The 17,435-nt window shown below is 46.3% G+C and overlaps 1 protein-coding gene across 3 annotated transcripts in view; it reads left to right on the forward strand.

Moving 5' to 3' along the window:
• Window positions 1-17,435, forward strand: part of MRE11 (MRE11 homolog, double strand break repair nuclease) — a 34,636-nt gene that overhangs the window by 1,220 nt on the left and 15,981 nt on the right. For 2 of the 3 annotated variants that reach the window (XM_068145510.1, XM_068145500.1), the window contains exons 3-11: window positions 315-447; window positions 1,363-1,523; window positions 2,768-2,855; window positions 4,816-4,957; window positions 7,643-7,757; window positions 9,651-9,836; window positions 10,860-11,031; window positions 12,271-12,351; window positions 13,281-13,407. In XM_068145510.1, the coding sequence (XP_068001611.1) occupies window positions 315-447; window positions 1,363-1,523; window positions 2,768-2,855; window positions 4,816-4,957; window positions 7,643-7,757; window positions 9,651-9,836; window positions 10,860-11,031; window positions 12,271-12,351; window positions 13,281-13,407 (1,205 nt within the window). Of the gene's footprint in view, window positions 1-314; window positions 448-1,362; window positions 1,524-2,767; window positions 2,856-4,815; window positions 4,958-7,642; window positions 7,758-9,650; window positions 9,837-10,859; window positions 11,032-12,270; window positions 12,352-13,280; window positions 13,408-17,435 lie in introns of those variants that run through there. The other variant, XM_068145517.1, reaches the window with a different exon arrangement.

A 17,435-nucleotide genomic window follows, 5' to 3' on the forward strand; every position in this document is an offset into this window, starting at 1 on the left:
GCAAAGAGAGAAATTAAATGGTTGCTCACCAGGTCTTTTTAAAGGCAGAAAACATGCAAAGGATTGTTTAGTTTCTCATCAGGGAGCTGGTAGCAGCCCCTTTTATTAGAGTAGGCTCATTGGGGTAAGAAAATCTTCCAAATGGTTGTTTTGGTGAAGGGCTGTTTGCAATAAACAGCAGGGAAATGTTCTGAGACTACAAGAAGAATGATACTTTGGCAGGGTTATACAGAAAAATCTCATGTATGTTTAGTGGCTGTGTTGAAATTCTGAAGTGTGTTGCCCTCTGACACAAATTCCCTTGTATTTTTCAGGGATGATGAAGACACTTTCAAAATCCTTATTGCTACTGATATTCATCTTGGCTATATGGAGAAGGATCCAGTGCGTGGCAATGATACATTTGTAACTTTCAATGAAATTTTGGAGCAGGCTCAAAAACATGAAGTAAGTGCTGTGTTTTGGAAAGAGAAGGAGTGAGACTGTGGAAAAGAGGGAATAGGGAAAATCAGGAATAGCACGGCCAGCAGGAGCAGGGAGGTCATTCTGCCCCTGTATTCAGCACTGCTTAGGCCACACTTTGAGTCCTGTGTCCAGCTCTGGGCCCCTCAGTTTAAGAAGGACATTGAGACACTTGAATATGTCCACAGAAGGGCAACAAGGCTGGGGAGAGGCCTTGAACACAAGCCCTATAAGGAGAGGCTGAGGGAGCTGGGGTTGTTTAGCCTGGAGAGGAGGAGGCCCAGGGGAGACCTTATTGCTGTCTACAACTACCTGAAGGGAGGTTGTAGCCAGGTGGGGGTTGGTCTCTTCTCCCAGGCAACCACCACCAGAACAAGAGGACACAGTCTCAGGCTGTGCCAGGGGAGGTTTAGGCTGGAGGTTAGGAGGAAGTTCTATACAGAGAGAGTGATTGCCCATTGGAATGTGCTGCCCAGGGAGGTGGTGGAGTCACCATCACTGGAGGTGTTCAGGAGGAGACTTGACAGGGTGCTTGGTTGCATGGGTTAGTTGATTAGGTGGTGTTGGATGATAGGTTGGACGTGATGATCTTGAAGGTCTCTTCCAACCTGGTGTGGTCTGGTTTGGTCTGGTCTGGTTCTATTCTATTCCTATTCTATTCTATTCCTATTCTATTCTATTCATCAATGGATCTTTTGAGGTTAGGTTTTGTTTCAATGAATGATTTAGTTAAACTTTCTTTTATGAGACAATTAAATACCGCGGTCTGCAGCTGCCAACTTGTTTTATGTAGAGGTGCAGGTGTGAGAAGTTATGTGGAACTCCTTAGAAGAAATCTATTAATCAGTTTGCATAGAAGTCTTGCATGGAGATAGAAACAGATCTTTTTGTTACATACAGGTGGACTTTATTTTATTAGGTGGAGACCTTTTCCATGATAACAAACCTTCCAGGAAAACGATGCACTGCTGCGTGGAGTCGCTGAGAAGATACTGCATGGGGGATCGTCCTGTTCAGTTTGAGATTTTGAGTGACCAGGCAGTTAATTTTCAGCACAGCAAGTAAGTATGTTCCTAGAAACTCTGGTGTGAGGTTTGGTTTGTGTGTTGGGTGAATGTGGTTTGAATTCTCTAACTTGTATCCTTTGTGACTGGAACCTTGAGGTTTGGGACTTGTTTGTATCACTAAGATTGGAAGAGACCTCAAAGATTGTTGAGTCCAACCTGTCACCACAGACCTCATGACTAGACCATGGCACCAAGTGCCACATCCAATCTCCTCTTGAACACCTCCAGGGATGGTGACTCCACCACCTCCCTGGGCAGCACATTCCAGTGACGAATGACTCTCCTCATTGTGTGGGACGGTTTATAGGATGGCCTCACCTGTCACCGTTTGTAAGTCTGTAAAGGAATTCACACAATTCTTTGAGACACATCTGAATGTCTTCTGACATTTATGTAATGTATCTTTGCTGTCCTGCATGCAAACCCATTTGCATCAGTTGCTGTGTTAAAATCATCTGAGTTCTATGTGTGTAAACAAAGGCTACACAGCCCAGTCTGCTGCTGTTGCAAGTACCACACCACATCTTGTACAATGCTACACTATTCCCAGTGGGAATAGAGTACAATGGAATTAACCAGGTTGGAAAAGACCTTTGAGATCCTTGAGACCAACCTCTAATCCAACACTATCTAATCAACTAAACCATGGCGCCAAGTACCCCATCCAGTCTCTTCCTAAACACCTCCAGTGATGGTGTTGGGTGATAGGTTGGACTTGATGATCTCGAAGGTCTTTTCCAACCTGGTTAATTCTGATTCTGTGATTCTACCACCACCCTGGGCAGCACATTCCAATGGCCAATCACCCTTTTTGGGAAGAACTTCTTCCTAACATCCAGCCTAAAGCACCTTGAGACTGTGTCCTCTTGTTCTATTGGTGTTTGCCTGGGAGAAGAGACCAACCCCCACCTGGCTATAACCCTTCAGGTAGTTGTACACAGCAACAAGGTCTGCCCTGAGCCTCCTCTTCTCCAGGCTAAGCAAGTGCCATTCCAGACCAGGAGTAAGAATCTTGTTGCACTGTGCAGCTTAAGCTTATTCATGGCCACTTAGCACTCTTAATGGTTGGACTCCATGATCTCAAAAGGATTTTTCTAACCAAAACAATTCTGTGATTCTATGCTACCAACATGATGTATTTGTGATGGCATTGAAGACAATATTTGAAACTCTTCATAACTTTGCAGACAGATTTATTTAGTTATTTATTAACATTTTTATTTCCTCTTCTTTTCTAGGTTTCCCTTGGTGAATTATCAGGATCCAAATCTAAACATTTCTATTCCCGTTTTTAGTATTCATGGCAACCATGATGATCCCACAGGGGTAATTATTGTCATAATTGTACTGTTCTGTTACAAAAATACTACTGTTCAAATAGAGATTTGTATAGAAGCAGAGCTCTTGAGGAACAGGCTAGTTTTAGTTAGTTAGAATAGAATGGAATAAACCAGGTTGGAAGAGAGCGTCCAGATCATCTTGTCCAACCTATCATCCAACACCATCTAAGCAACTAAACCATGCAGCCTAGCACCCTATCAAGTCTCCTCCTGAACACCTCCAGTGATGGTGACTCCACCACCTCCCCAGACAGCACATTCCAATGGCCAGTCTCTCTTTCTAGGAAGAACTTCTTCCTAACATCCAGCCTAAATGTCCCCTGGCACAGCTTGAGACTGTGTCCTCTTGTTCTGGTGCTGGTTGTCTGGGAGAAGAGACCAGCCCCTGCCTGTCTACAACCTCCCTTCAGGTAGTTATAGAGAGCAAGAAGGTCTCCCCTGGGCCTCCTCTTCTCCAGGCTAAGCAACCCCAGCTCCCTCAGCCTCTCCTCATAGGGTTTGTATTCCAAACCCCTCACCAACTTCATTGCCCTTCTCTGGACACGCTCCAGCAAGTCAACCTCCTTCCTAAACTGAGGGGCCCAGAACTGGACACAGGACTCGAGGTGTGGCCTAACCAGTGCAGTGTACAGGGGCATAATGACCTCCCTGCTCCTGCTGGCCACACTGTTCCTGATGCAGGCCAGGATGCCATTGGCCCTCTTGGCCACCTGGGCACACTGCAGGCTCATGTTCAGCCTACCATCAGCCATCACCCCCAGGTCCCTCTATGCCTGGCTGCTCTGACCCCAGCCTGTAGCACTGCATGGAGTTGTTGTGGCCAATGTGCAGAACCCAGCACTTGGTTGTGTTAAATCTCATGCTGTTGCTCCACTCTTCACCTAAATATTTTTGTTTATCTGAAGGAATTCTTTCAATTAGTGGCAACAAGTTAGCTGTCACATCAAAAAAAGAATGGAAAGAAGTTAAGAGATCCATATAAACTATGTCTGAATTCTAACTGTATATAGATTTCACTGAGAGCACAATCATTTGTCATTCCAAGAATAGAATAGAATAAACCAGGTTGGAAGAGACCTTAAGATCATCATGTCCAACCCATCAACCAATCCAACACCACCTAATCAACTAAACCATGGCACCAAGCACCCCATCAAGTCTCCTCCTGAACACCTCCAATGATGGTGACTCCACCACCTCCCCAGGCAGCCCATTCCCATGGGCAATCACTCTCTCTGTATAGAACTTCTTCCTAACATCCAGCCTAAACCTTCCCTGGTGCAGCTTGAGACTGTGTCCTCTTGTTCTGGTGCTGGCTACCAAGAAATGGTAGCCTTTCAGGAAGTTTCTAGAATAAGTTCCTTCTGTAGAGACTGCAAACATTTTTCCTAAGGGGAATTTTGATACTCTGATTTGTTCACATGCAATTTGTGTGCATCCAATGCTAGTTGAAAAATAAACAGCTAGAAGTAAGAAGGGAAAGGACACTTAGGAAGCAGCAAAGCATGTGTGTTGAAATCTTGCATTTTAGATCAAGCAGCAGTGTGTCCTGCCAAACCCATGGGATGTCATGGAGATGAGAGTGTTAGAACAACAGAAGTTTACCTCTGAACTTACTATGAAGGGGTTAGCTTGAGGAGTTTTCTGTACTGGTGTGGAGACTCTGGCCAACTGGGTTGGGCTGGGGTTTGGTTTTGTCTTTCTAAATGATTTAATGTTTCATTTTGCACTATTCAAATTGAGCAAGGCCTGTAAGGAAAAGGGATTCCATTGTGTACCCATGAGTACCAAAAACCCACCCCCAACTAATTGATGTGACTGGGTGTTCCAGCTGCAGAAGGAAGTTGCTTGAGGAAAGGTTCTCCCTTTTGAGACCATTTTGCTTTGGCTTTGAAAACAAAACGTTGTTCCACTCAACAGTTTCCATCTCTCACTGTCTTCTACAGGCAGACACACTGTGTGCACTGGATATTTTAAGCTGTGCAGGGTTGTTGAATCACTTTGGACGCTCAGCTTCTGTGGAGAAGATCGATATTAGCCCCATCCTGTTGTGTAAGGGTAGAACAAAAATTGCCCTGTATGGCTTGGGTAAGTATTAGCCTGCCAGGCTGTACATCTAGTACTCAAACTCAGTAGCTCTAAATTCAGTTGGAACACATATGTGGTGCTGCAACAGATAGGAAGGTGTAAGTAATGTTAAATTAAAGACTGTAAATTCAGTGACAGTGTCAGGTTTCTCATCCTCCTGCATTCTCACTGGCTGACAGAGGGTTTTTCTTTGCTTTTTAAAGAAAAAACCCAAATCCTTCAATAACTTTCACAGAATCACCAAGGTTGGAAGAGACCTCAAAGATCATCAAGTCCGACCTGTCACCACAGACCTCATGACTAAACCATGGCACCAGGTGCCACATCCAATCCCCTCTTGAACACCTCCAGGGATGGTGACTCCACCACCTCCCTGGGCAGCACATTCCAGTGGTGAATGACTCTCTCAGTGAAGAACTTTCTCCTCACCTCAAGCCTAAACCTCCCCTGGTGCAGCATGAGACTGTGTCCTCTTGTTCTGGTGCTGGTCGCCTGGGAGAAGAGACCAACCCCCACCTGTCTACAACCTCCCTTCAGGTAGTTGTAGAGAGCAAGAAGGTCTCCCCTGAGCCTCCTCTTCTCCCAGCTCCCTCAGCTTCTCCTCATAGGGCTTGTGCTGAGGCCTCTCCCCAGCCTCATTGCCCTTCTCTGGACACATTCAAGAGTCTCAATGTCGATATGTAAACATACTGAAATACATAAACATATTGAAATGCATCATGAACCCTGGGTATGGGAGGTTGTATTGTTTGGTGCTTTGTTTGTTAAAACCACCAAGGAAAGAAGCAGTGACAAACAGTTCAGAAGCACTGCAGACTTTATCTGGCTGTATGGGAAAGCAGAGACTTGGCAGAGTTTGTGGTTTACACAGAATCACAGGATGTTAGTGTTTGGAAGGGACCTCAAAAGATGATGTAGTGCAACCCCCCCCACCCTGCCAGAGCAGGATCACCTAGAGCAGGTCACACAGGAATAGATCCAGGCAGGTTTTCAGTGTCTCCAGAGAAGGAGACTCCACAACCTCTCTGGACAGCCTGTTCTAGTGCTCTGTCACCTTCACAGTGAAAATTGTTTTCCTTATGTTTATGTGGAACCTGTGCTCCAGCTTGCACCTGTTGCCCCTTGTCCTATCATTGACCATCACTGAGAAGAGCCTGGCTCTCTCCTCTGAACATTCACCCTTCACATACTTACAAACATTAATGAGGTTACCCCTCAGCCTCCTCCAAGCTAAAGAGCCCCAGCTCCCTCAGCCTTTCCTCATAAGGGAAATGTTCCACTCCCCTAATCATCTTTGAAGCTCTGTGCTGGACTCATTCAGCAGTTCCCTGTTCTTCCTCAACTGAGGGGCCCAGATCTGGACACAGTACTCCAGATGCAGCCTCAGCAGAGCAGAGTGGGAGTAGAGCTTCTCTCCACTAACCACAGCCCTTCTAATACACCCCGGGCTGCCATTGGGCTTCTTGGCCACAAGGGCACGTTGCTGGCTCATGGTTGTCATGTTGTCCACCAGGAAGTCTGCTTAAACACTCCATCTCTAATCAGTAGCATTTGTGTTTTAGACACCACCTTAAAAGAAAATACACATCTTACTTTGTCCACAAGAAACAAAACACCTGTTCTGATATCTTTCGTTCTGTCCATAGTCAGTTTGGCACTAGAAACTGGCAAGAGGTCTCCAACCTGATGCAATGAAACTGCTTTTAGCAACATTGGAAACATGGCCAGAGAAGGGCAACAAAGTGGTGAGGGATTTGGAGCACAAGCCCTATGAGGAGAGGCTGAGGGAGCTGGGGTTGCTTAGTCTGGAGAAGAGGAGGCTCAGGGGAGACCTTATTGCTCTCTACAACTACCTGAAGGGATATTGTAGCCAGGAGGGAGTTGGTCTCTTCTCCCAGGCAACCAGCACCAGAACAAGAGGACACAGTCTCAAGCTGTGCCAGGGGAGGTTTAGGCTGGATGTTAGGAAGAATTTCTTCATAGAGAGAGAAATTTGCCATTAGGAATGGGCTACTTAGGGAGGTGGTGGAGTCACCATCAGTGGAGGTGTTTAGGAAGAGACTGGATGGGGTGCTGGTGCTAGTTGATTAGATGGAGTTGGGTGATAGGTTGGACTTGATGATCTCAAAGGTCTTTTCCAACCTGGTCTGGTCTATTCTATTCCATTTGTTTAAAGGTGGATTTCATGTTAAAATGTCTTATTTTCAGAAGTCTCTCTAGCAAAATGGAATGAAGCTGCAGGTGGGGAGATTCAGACTGGATGTGAGGAGGAGGTTCTTCACCATGGGAGTGGTGAAGCCCTGGAATGGGTTGTCTGGGGAGGTGGTTGAGGGCCCGACCCTGGGAAGTGTTTAAGCCCAGGCTGGCTGAGGCTCTGGGCAGGCTGATGTAGTGTGGGGTGTCCCTGCCCATGGCAGGGGGGTTGGAACTAGATGATCCTTGTGGTCCCTTCCAACCCTGACTGGTACTATGATACTATGACACTATGAAAGTAGCCACTTTATACTTTGATCCGTCCAAAATCACACCTCAGACTTCTTAGGTCATGAAAATGAAGATTTGATCTTGCCACGAGGTTGTGTTCTTCCTGCTCTTTTTAGTAGAACTGCTGTTAAAAATGCTTTAAAATTAAAGGGTTGGTTTGCCACCCACAAATGATTCTATGTTTTGTTTTGCCCACTCCAGGTTCTATTCCAGATGAGAGGTTGTATCGTATGTTTCTCAATAAACAAGTCACCATGCTGAGACCAAAGGAAGATGAAGACAGTTGGTTTAACTTGTTTGTGCTTCATCAAAATAGGTAACAGTGTTGACTGAAGTAGGGTGACTTACAAACCTGTTGTGTTATTTCATTAGACTGCCTTGGAAAGGATAGGTGAGAACCCCAGCTGGGCACTTAGTGTTTCTTGTGCTTGTGAATAGCAAATCCATTAAGATTTCCCCATATGGAAGTGTTGTTTTACAGCTCTTCCTAGAAAAGAATCATAAAGGGGGAAAGCTGAAATAAATTAAGAATGTGAGGAGGAAGTTCTTCCCCATGAGAGTGGTGAAACCCTGGAATGGGTTGTCCAGGGAGGTGGTCGAGGCCCTGTCCCTGGAGGTGTTTAAGCCCAGGCTGGCTGAGGCTCTGTCCAGGCTGATCTAGTGTGGGGTGTCCCTGCCCATGGCAGGGGGTTTGGAACTAGATGATCCTTGTGGTCCCTTCCATCCCTGAATGGTACTATGATACTATGATAAGAATGCTGGGAAATCTCTTCCCAGACCCTCGTATTCCCAAGCACCCCATCAAGCTGGAGACTTGATGGGGTGCTTGGTGCCATGGGTTAGTTGTTTAGGTGGATTGGATTGGTTGATAGGTTGGACACGATGATCCTGAAGGTCTCTTCCAACCTGGTTTGGTTTATTCTATTCTATTTTATATTTAGGGGCAGTAGTGAAATATTGAATTAATGAAGGGAGGTTGTAGCCAGGTGGGAGTTGGTCTCTTCTCCCAGGCAACCAGCACCAAAACAAGAGGACACAGTCTCAAGCTGTGCCAGGGGAAGTTTAGGCTGGAGGTGAGGAGAAAGTTCTTCACAGCAAGAGTGATTGGCCATTGGAATGTGCTGCCCAGGGAGGTGGTGGAATCACCTTCCCTGGAGGTGTTCAAGAGGGGATTGGAGGTGGCACTTGAAGCCATGGTTTAGTTAGTCCTGAGGTGTTGGGTGACAGGTTGGACTTGATGAACTCTGAGGTCTTTTCTAACCTTGTTGATTCTATGATTCTAAGTCTTGTCTGCTTGTTAGAGCTGAAGGAGTATTAAAGTACATATTGTATTTTCTGTCCTTGTTTATAATTAGATGAGTACTGTACCTTCCCTTGCACTGCTATACTTGGCACAGATACTCTTGAAGAGAGGAAAGGCAGCATGTGTTATTTATTCCTACATGCTTCTCCCAGCAATGGTAGTGGGAAGAAGTAGAGTTCTCTTCCACTTCCTTTCTTAGTTTTTCCTGAGTACGAGTGTAATCCTTATGTTGAGTCCTGTGTCCAGTTCTGGGCCCCTCAGTTTAAGAAAGATGTTGAGTCTCTGGAACATGTCCAGAGAAGGGCAACAAAGCTGGGGAGGGGTTTGGAGCACAGCCCTGTGAGGAGAGGCTGAGGGAGCTGGGGTTGCTTAGCCTGGAGAAGAGGAGACTCAGGGGAGACCTTCTTGCTCTCCACAACTACCTGAAGGGAGTTGTAGGTAGGTTGGGGTTGGTCTCTTCTCCCAGGCAGCCAGCACCAGAACAAGAGGACACAGTCTCAAGCTGTGCCAGGGGAGGTTCAGGCTGGATGTTAGGAAGAAGTTCTTCATAGAAAGAGAGATTGGGCATTGGAATGTGCTGCCCAGGGAGGTGGTGGAGTCACCATCACTGGAGGTGTTTAGGAAGAGGCTGGATGGGGTGCTTGGTGCCATGGTTTAGTTGATGAGATGGTTTTGGGTGATAGGTTGGACTTGATCTTGAAGGTATTTTCCATACTGGTTAAATGTGCAAGTAATAGTGAGGGCAGAAGTAAACAAATATACCTGAAAAGTTATATAGGTGAGATCTGTTTTTGCTGAATGTTCTGTATCATACTAAATCACACTGATGTTTCTGTACTCCTTTGATCCCCCTTTGCCCACCCATAACTGTTAGGACTCTAATTATCTTTCTCTCTTCCTGAACAGGAGCAAACATGGAGCTACCAACTACATTCCAGAGCAGTTCTTAGATGATTTCCTCAATCTCGTTGTGTGGGGTCACGAACATGAGTGCAAAATAGATCCATGCCCCAATGAACAGCAACGTTTCTACGTTTCTCAGCCAGGGAGCTCAGTGGTGACAGCTCTGTCTCCTGGAGAAGCTGTGAAGAAGTGTGTGAGCTTTTCTTTTTGTCATTGTTTTATCTCTTGCCCTGTGTCTTTCTGTTCTTTTGAGAAAGGAAAATCGCTTCGAAGCGTGAGAGGACTTGGGTTACAGTGTGGATCAGCTCCAGAGTATAACATAAGGCAGTAGATGGAATCAGTACCTAGAATAACTTGATTTGATTAGGATTAAACCTAACATCCACTTCTGGGCCCCTCAGTTTAGGAAGGAGGTTGACTTGCTGGAGCATGTCCAGAGAAGGGCAATGAAGTTGGTGAGGGGCTTGGAACACAGCCCTGTGAGGAGAGGCTGAGGGAGCTGGGGTTGCTTAGCCTGGAGAGGAGGAGACTCAGGGGTGACCTTATTGCTCTCTACAACTACCTTAAGGGAGGTTGTAGACAGGCAGAGGTTGTTCTCTTCTGCCAGGCAGCCAGCACCAGAACAAGAGGACACAGTCTCAGGCTGCACCAGGGGAGGTTCAGGCTGGAGGTCAGGAGTAAGTTTTACACAGAGAGAGTGATTGCCCATTGGAATGGGCTGCCTGGGAAGGTGGTGGAGTCACCATCATTGGAGGTGTTCAGGAGGAGACTTGATAGGGTGCTTGGTTGCATGGGTTAGTTGATTAGGTGGTGTTGTATGATAGGTTGGACACAGTGATCTTGAAGGTCTCTTCCAACCTGGTCTGGTCTATTTCTATTTCTATTTCTTATTCTATTCTATTCTATTCTATTCTATTCTATTCTATTCTATTCTATTCTATTCTATTCTATTCTATTCTATTCTATTCTATTCTGTTTTGTTCTATTCTATTCTATTCTAAGCAAATGAAGGCATTGTGTACATGTGGCATAAGCACAACCTAAATACAACAGAACTGAATTTTGGCAGGGCCAACCCTGAAGCGCAGATCCAAGGGCTTTCCTACAGCATTTAAACTTTGACTCCTGAAAAGTCAACATGAATTTAAAACAATTCTTTGTATAATACTTCTTTTAAGCTTATCTCTTAGTAAGTCACCTTTCCCCTTCCAGACACATTGGTTTGCTGCGTGTTAGAGGGAAAAAAATGAAGCTGCAGAAGATTCCTCTGGAGACAGTGCGAACTTTCCACATGGAGAATGTTGTTCTAGCTGATCATCCAGATCTGTTCAATCCTGACAACCCTAAAGTAACTCAGGCAATACAAGCATTCTGCATGGAAAAGGTAACTTGCAGTGTCAGCAGCATGTGGGTCAGAGTGTATGGATGGGGACTGGGATCTGTGACTGATGTTGAGACTGGAAGATGGGAAATCTTGTGTTACTGTGTTACTTAGAATCATAGAATCAATAAGGCTGGAAAAGACCTCGAAGATCATCAAGTCCAACCTGTCACCCAAGACCTCATGACCACAGCAGAGAGGGATGAAGTCATGAAGAGTGGGAGAAGAGCTTCTCAGGAGTGAGATGGGGGTGGAACCTGGCCTGGAAATGGCCTCAGGTTGCCCCAGGAGAGGGTTAGGTTGGAGAGGAGGAAAGATCTCTTTGCTGCCAGAGTGGCCAGGGACTGGCAGAGGCTGCCCAGGGAGGTGGTGGAGTCCCTATCCCTGGAGGTATTTAGGAAGAGACTGGATGGGGTGCTTGGTGCCATGGTTTAGTTGATCAGATGGTGTTGGGTGATAGGTTGGACTTGATGATCTTGAAGGTCTTTTCCAGCCTGGTTAACTCTGTGATTGTGTGAAAACCATGGCACCAAGTGCCACATCCAATCCCCTCTTGAACACCTCCAGGGACAGTGACTCAACCACCTCCCTGGGCAGCACATTCCAATGACTAACAGCTCTTTCTGTGAAGAGCTTCCTCCTCACCACCAGATGGACTTGGGCAGTGCTTCCATAGGAAGCTGGTTACATGACATTCACTGCAGCCTTGCCTTCCAGGTGTCTGGACTGGGATGACCTATCTAAGTAGGCTGGAACTGCTTTATTGGGGGGGGGGTCTGTGTCATCTGTGTCCAAAAACTCCTGCCTTAGAGTGGGGCAGTGTTGGGTGTGCACTTTAGAGCCAGCACAAATACATATGCCTAAGCCCTGGGACCTGGGCTGTGCAGTGCAAAGGAGCAGAAGTAACAACGCAGGTTTATTAACTGCTCTTCCTTCTTTGGCCTGTGTAAGTCTCTTCCTGTTTTCCCTGAACTAGAAATGTATCAAAGGCTAATGCTTATGAAGTAAAATAGTATGAGTGATCAGTGATGTGTAGTGCTGGACTATGCTGTATCTGAAAGAGAAGCCTTTCATTGTTACTTGTCTCTCATTCATTGTTTTGGTACATATGTGTTTCACATTCTAGAATTAGCTACTTCTATAGGTCCTGCCTGCAGCTGGGTATTGTACTTGTTATATTTGAAGGGTTTAGGCATCTGTAAGAGAACAAAGTGGAATTGACTTTCAAATTGTGCTTCACAGGTCGAGCTGATGTTGGACAGTGCAGAAAGAGAACGCCTGCTAAATCCACGCCAGCCAGAGAAGCCTCTCATAAGATTACGAGTAAGAAGTTGTTCCATTTGCATTGCTTTGGTTTGAAAGGTCATAGAATCAATAAGGTTGGAAAAGACCTCAGAGATCAGCAAGTCCAACCTATCACCCAACACCTCATGACTAATAAGCCATGGCTTCAAGTGCCATGTCCAATCCCTTTTTGAGCGCCTCCGGGGATGGTGACTCCACCACCTCCCTGGGCAGCACATTCCAAGGGCAAAATACTCTTTCTGGGAAGAACTTTCTCCTCACCTCCAGCCTAAACTTGAGCACACAGCTTGAGACTGTGTCCTCTTGTTCTGGTGCTGGTTGCCTGGGAGAAGAGACCAACCCCCACCTGGCTACAGCCTCCCTTCAGGTAGTTGTAGAGAGCAAGAAGGTCTCCCCTGAGCCTCCTCTTCTCCAGGCTAAACAAGAGAAAAGTTTCAAGGCAAAGTCATAGTGCTGTATGAACACATAACATAGAACTTCTTACTGTGTACAGGCAAACACAGATCACCTTCACAGCATGATTCTGTTTACCTGTGGTATGACCAATGTTCTGTGGTAAAGGCTGAGATCTCAGTCATAACTACACTTCACTACTGGTTTGAGTGCCTATTTACAGAGTTCTTCTCCAGTCACATTATCATTTGTGGAAATTTTCCTAGCTACTATTAAGTGAAAAAGTCAGGAACAACTTATGAACCCAGGCTGTGAATAGCTGTTCTGTTAATATTTATCATGAGCTGTTATTGAAGGTCTCTTCCAACCTGGTTTGGGTTTGGTTTGGTTTATTATCCATTAAGAATCCTCTGTACTATGGTAAAGCATTCATTTTAGGTGGACTTATTTTTTACTTCCATTTTTTCCTTTGAAGGAGGACAACCTCCTCCTGACTTGTGTGGCTTCTCTATTTTGGGTTGTTTCATATTTGGTCCTTTCCCTTCCTCTCTTAGGTTGATTACGCAGGCGGCTTTGAACCCTTCAGTGTCCATCGTTTCAGCCAGAAGTACATGGACAGGGTGGCCAACCCAAAAGACATCATACACTTTTTCAGGCATCGTGAGCAGAAAGAGAGAAATGGTAATTATAAAGGAAGGGATCATTGACTGGCCAAATGATGATCTGGATGAGGGCACTGAGTCCATCATCAGTAAATTTGCTGATGACACCAAGCTGGGGGCAGGAGTTGATCTGCTGGAGGGTAGAGAGGCTCTGCAGAGGGACCTCGACAGGCTGGGCAGATGGGCAGAGGCCAACAACATGAGATTTAACACATCCAAGTGCCAGGTTCTGCACATTGGCCACAGCAACCCTATGCAGTGCTACAGGCTGGGGTCAGAGTGGCTGGAGAGCAGCCAGGCAGAGAGGGACCTGGGGGTGCTGGTTGATGGTAGGCTGAACATGAGCCCGCAGTGTGCCCAGGCAGCCAAGAGGGCCAATGGCATCCTGGCCTGCATCAGGAACAGTGTGGCCAGCAGGAGCAGGGAGGTCATTCTGCCCCTGTACACTGCAGTGGTTAGGCCACACCTTGAGTCCTGTGTCCAGTTCTGGGCCCCTCAGGTTAGGAAGGAGGCTGACTTGCAAGAAAGAGTCCAGAGAAGGGCAACATAGTTGGTGAGGGGCCTGGAACACAAGCCCTATGAGGAGAGAGTGAGGGAGCTGGGGTTGCTTAGCCTGGAGAAGAGGAGACTCAGGGGTGACCTTATTGCTCTCTACAACTACCGAAGGGAGGTTGTAGACAGGCAGAGGTTGCTCTCTTCTCCCAGGCAGCCAGCACCAGAACAAGAGGACACAGTCTCAGGCTGTGCCAGGGGAGGTTTAGGCTGGAGGTCAGGAGGAAGTTTTACACAGAGAGAGTGATTGCCCATTGGAATGGGCTGCCAGGGGAGGTGGTGGAGTCACCATCCTTGGAGGTGTTCAGGAGGAGACTTGATGGGGTGCTTGGTGCCATGGTTGAGTTGATTAGGTGGTGTTGGATGATAGGTTGGACTCGATGATCTTGAAGGTCTGTTCCAACCTGGTTTATTCTATTCTATTCTAGCACTTGCAAAGGCTTAGTGTCTACCATGTAATGTACTATAGAAGGAGTAAAGATGCAGCATTTCATAGAATCATAGAATCAATAAAGTTGGAAAAGACCTCAGAGATCATCAAGACCAACCTATCACCCAACACCTCAGGACTAACTAAACCATGGCTTCAAGAGCCGCCTCCAATCTCTTTCTGAACACCTCCAGGGATGGTGATTCCACCACCTCCCTGGGCAGCGCATTCCAATGGCCAATTACTCTTTCTGGGAAGAACTTTCTCCTCACCTCCAGCCTAAACTTCCCCTGGCACAGCTTGAGACTGTGTCCTCTTGTTTTGGTGCTGGTTGCCTGGGAGAAGAGACCAACCCCCACCTGGCCTCCTTTCAGGTAGTTGTAGAGAGCAATAAGGTCTCCCCTAAGTGAGTCTATATAGGGCACAAGTATTTCTGTTCTATTTCTGGGATTGTCTCAAATTCTGATATTCAGCACAGTATCTGCTGACAGTTACTCCTAAATAATTCCTTGTTCCTTGACCTCAAACCTGATTGAGTTGCTTACAGCAACATATAGAACCCTATGCCAGACTGAGTTGCCTCATGATTCCATGGTAATGACCATGAAAGCAGTGAACACCTCACTCCTGAGACTTCTCAGAATGAGATTGTTGGGTTTGGTACTCTGCAGAAAAACAGATGGGTGTTGTGGTTTTTTTCCCCTTTTGCCTTTTAAATGTTATTCCTGTGTCATACAGCACACACAGTATCACAGTATCACTGAGGTTGGAAGAGACCTCGAGGATCAAGTCCAACCTATCACCACAGACCCATGACTAGACCATGGCACCAAGTGCCATGTCCAATTCATAGAATGGAATCATAGAATCAATAAGGTTGGAAAAGACCTCAGAGATCATCAAGTCCAACCTGTCACCCAACACCTCAGGACTAAATAAACCATGGCTTGATGTTTATGTCTAAAAAAACTAGAGAGAGAAAGGTCTAAATGTACAACCACATTTTGTTTGCCCTAATTGCTGATGTGCATGAGGTGCTCTGGGCTTATCTATTCCAGGTATGTCTGCACAGACATTGGTGCAAACCAAATAACAGCTGTTCCTCTTGGAGCATTTCCCACTGTGCTTAGAATTTTTAATAAGTGGTTAATAGATGTTGCCCAAATACTGGATCCCTAATAGCCCCTAATGAAGATACAGCTTGCACAAGAACATGCTGTGCTAAAGGACTGTTAATACTTCACATCAGTGCCTTGTGAGGACTCTGGTTCTGGTTCCACTGACAGTTTTTACTGATGCTGTCAGCTTTATGAGTTCAAAACATGATGTTTCAGGAACATTTAACATTTTAATTGGGCTGGATTGATCTTGGTATGTTTTGCCTTTTCCAATCACATAGAATCACTGAATGTTACAGGCTGGAAGGGACCTTGAAAGATCATTTAGTCATAGAATCAATAAGGTTGGAAAAGACCTCAGAGCTCATCAAGTCCAACCTGTCACTCAACACCTCATGACTAACACCCAACACCTCAGGACTAACTAAACCATGGCTTCAAGTGCCACGTCCAATCCCCTCTTGAACACCTCCAGGGACGAGGACTCCACCACCCCCCTGGGCAGCACATCCCAATGGCCAATTACTCTTTCTGGGAAGAACTTTCTCCTCACCTCCAGCCTAAACTTCCCCTGGCACAGCTTGTTGTAGAGAGCAATAAGGTCTCCCCTGAGCCTTCTCTTCTCCAGGCTAAATAACCTGAAGGGAGCTTGCAGCCAGGTGGGGATTGGTCTCTTCTCCCAGGCAACCAGCACCAGAACAAGAGGACACAGTCTCAAGCTGCACCAGGGGAAGTTTAGGCTGGATGTTAGGAATAACTTCTTCACAGAAAGAGAGATTGGCCATTGGAATGTGCTGCCCAGGGAGGTGGTGGAGTCACCATCACTGGAGACTGGATGAGGTGCTTGGTGCCATGGTTTAGTTGATGAGATGGTGTTGGGTGATAGGTTGGACTCGATGATCTCAAAGGTCTTTTCCAACCTGGTTTATGCTATGCTATGCTCTTCTCTTCTACTCTATTCTAACCCCAGCTCCCTCAGCTTCTCCTCATAGGGCTTGTGCTCGAGACCTCTCCCCTGCCTCGTTGCCCTTCTCTGGACACATTCAGGTGTCTCAGTGTCATGTCCAACCCCATTGCCAGAGCAGGCTCACCTAGAGTAGGCTGCACATGAACACATCCAAGTGGGGTTTGGAATGTCTCCAGGAAAGGAGAATGCACAGCCTCCTTAGGCAGCCTTTTCCAGTGTTTTGTCACACTCACAGTGACAAATCTTTTCCTTAAGGAGCTCAAGCTTGCACCCATGGTATAGTCTCATTAACATTTTCAGAACCAAAGGCAGCTGCCACATCTGTCACCATGTTTTATCACTACATAGTTTCATAGTTTCATAATTTCATAGTTTCATTCAGGGTTGGAAGGGACCACAAGGATCATCTAGTTCCAAACCCCCTGCCATGGGCAGGGACACCCCACACTAGATCAGCCTGGACAGAGCCTCAGCCAGCCTGGGCTTAAACACCTCCAGGGATGGGGCCTCAACCACCTCCCTGGACAACCCATTCCAGGGCTTCACCACTCTCATGGGGAAGAACTTCCTCCTCACATCTAGCCTGAATCTCCCCACCTCCAGCTTCATTCCATTCCCCCTAGTCCTATCACTCCCTGAGATCCTGAGAAGTCCCTCCCCAGCCTTCCTGTAGGCCCCCTGCAGATACTGGAAGGCCACAATTTTAGTTTTAGTTTTCCTTCTTAATGTGCACCTTGTCTTCAGGAAGGGAATGTGAAAACAAAACCATTCTTTGCACTGTTCCATTAGATGCCCTCTACTGCATGGGGGGTGGCTTACAAAGCACTCAAAGTTTTCAGTACATGTGCCTATTATTCCGTGGTTCAGTACAGGTGATGTTAAGACTCCAGGAGTTCACAAGTTGTTACTGTTTGTTTTGTCACAGCTGCTGATATATCAAAGCTAACAGAACAGGGTTTTGTGCTTGAATGTGGCAGATG

Source organism: Melanerpes formicivorus, unplaced genomic scaffold (genome assembly GCF_026170545.1).
Source record: "Melanerpes formicivorus ecotype bairdi unplaced genomic scaffold, bMelFor1.0.p_v2 SCAF_1, whole genome shotgun sequence".
NCBI classification, from domain to species: Eukaryota; Metazoa; Chordata; class Aves; order Piciformes; family Picidae; genus Melanerpes; species Melanerpes formicivorus.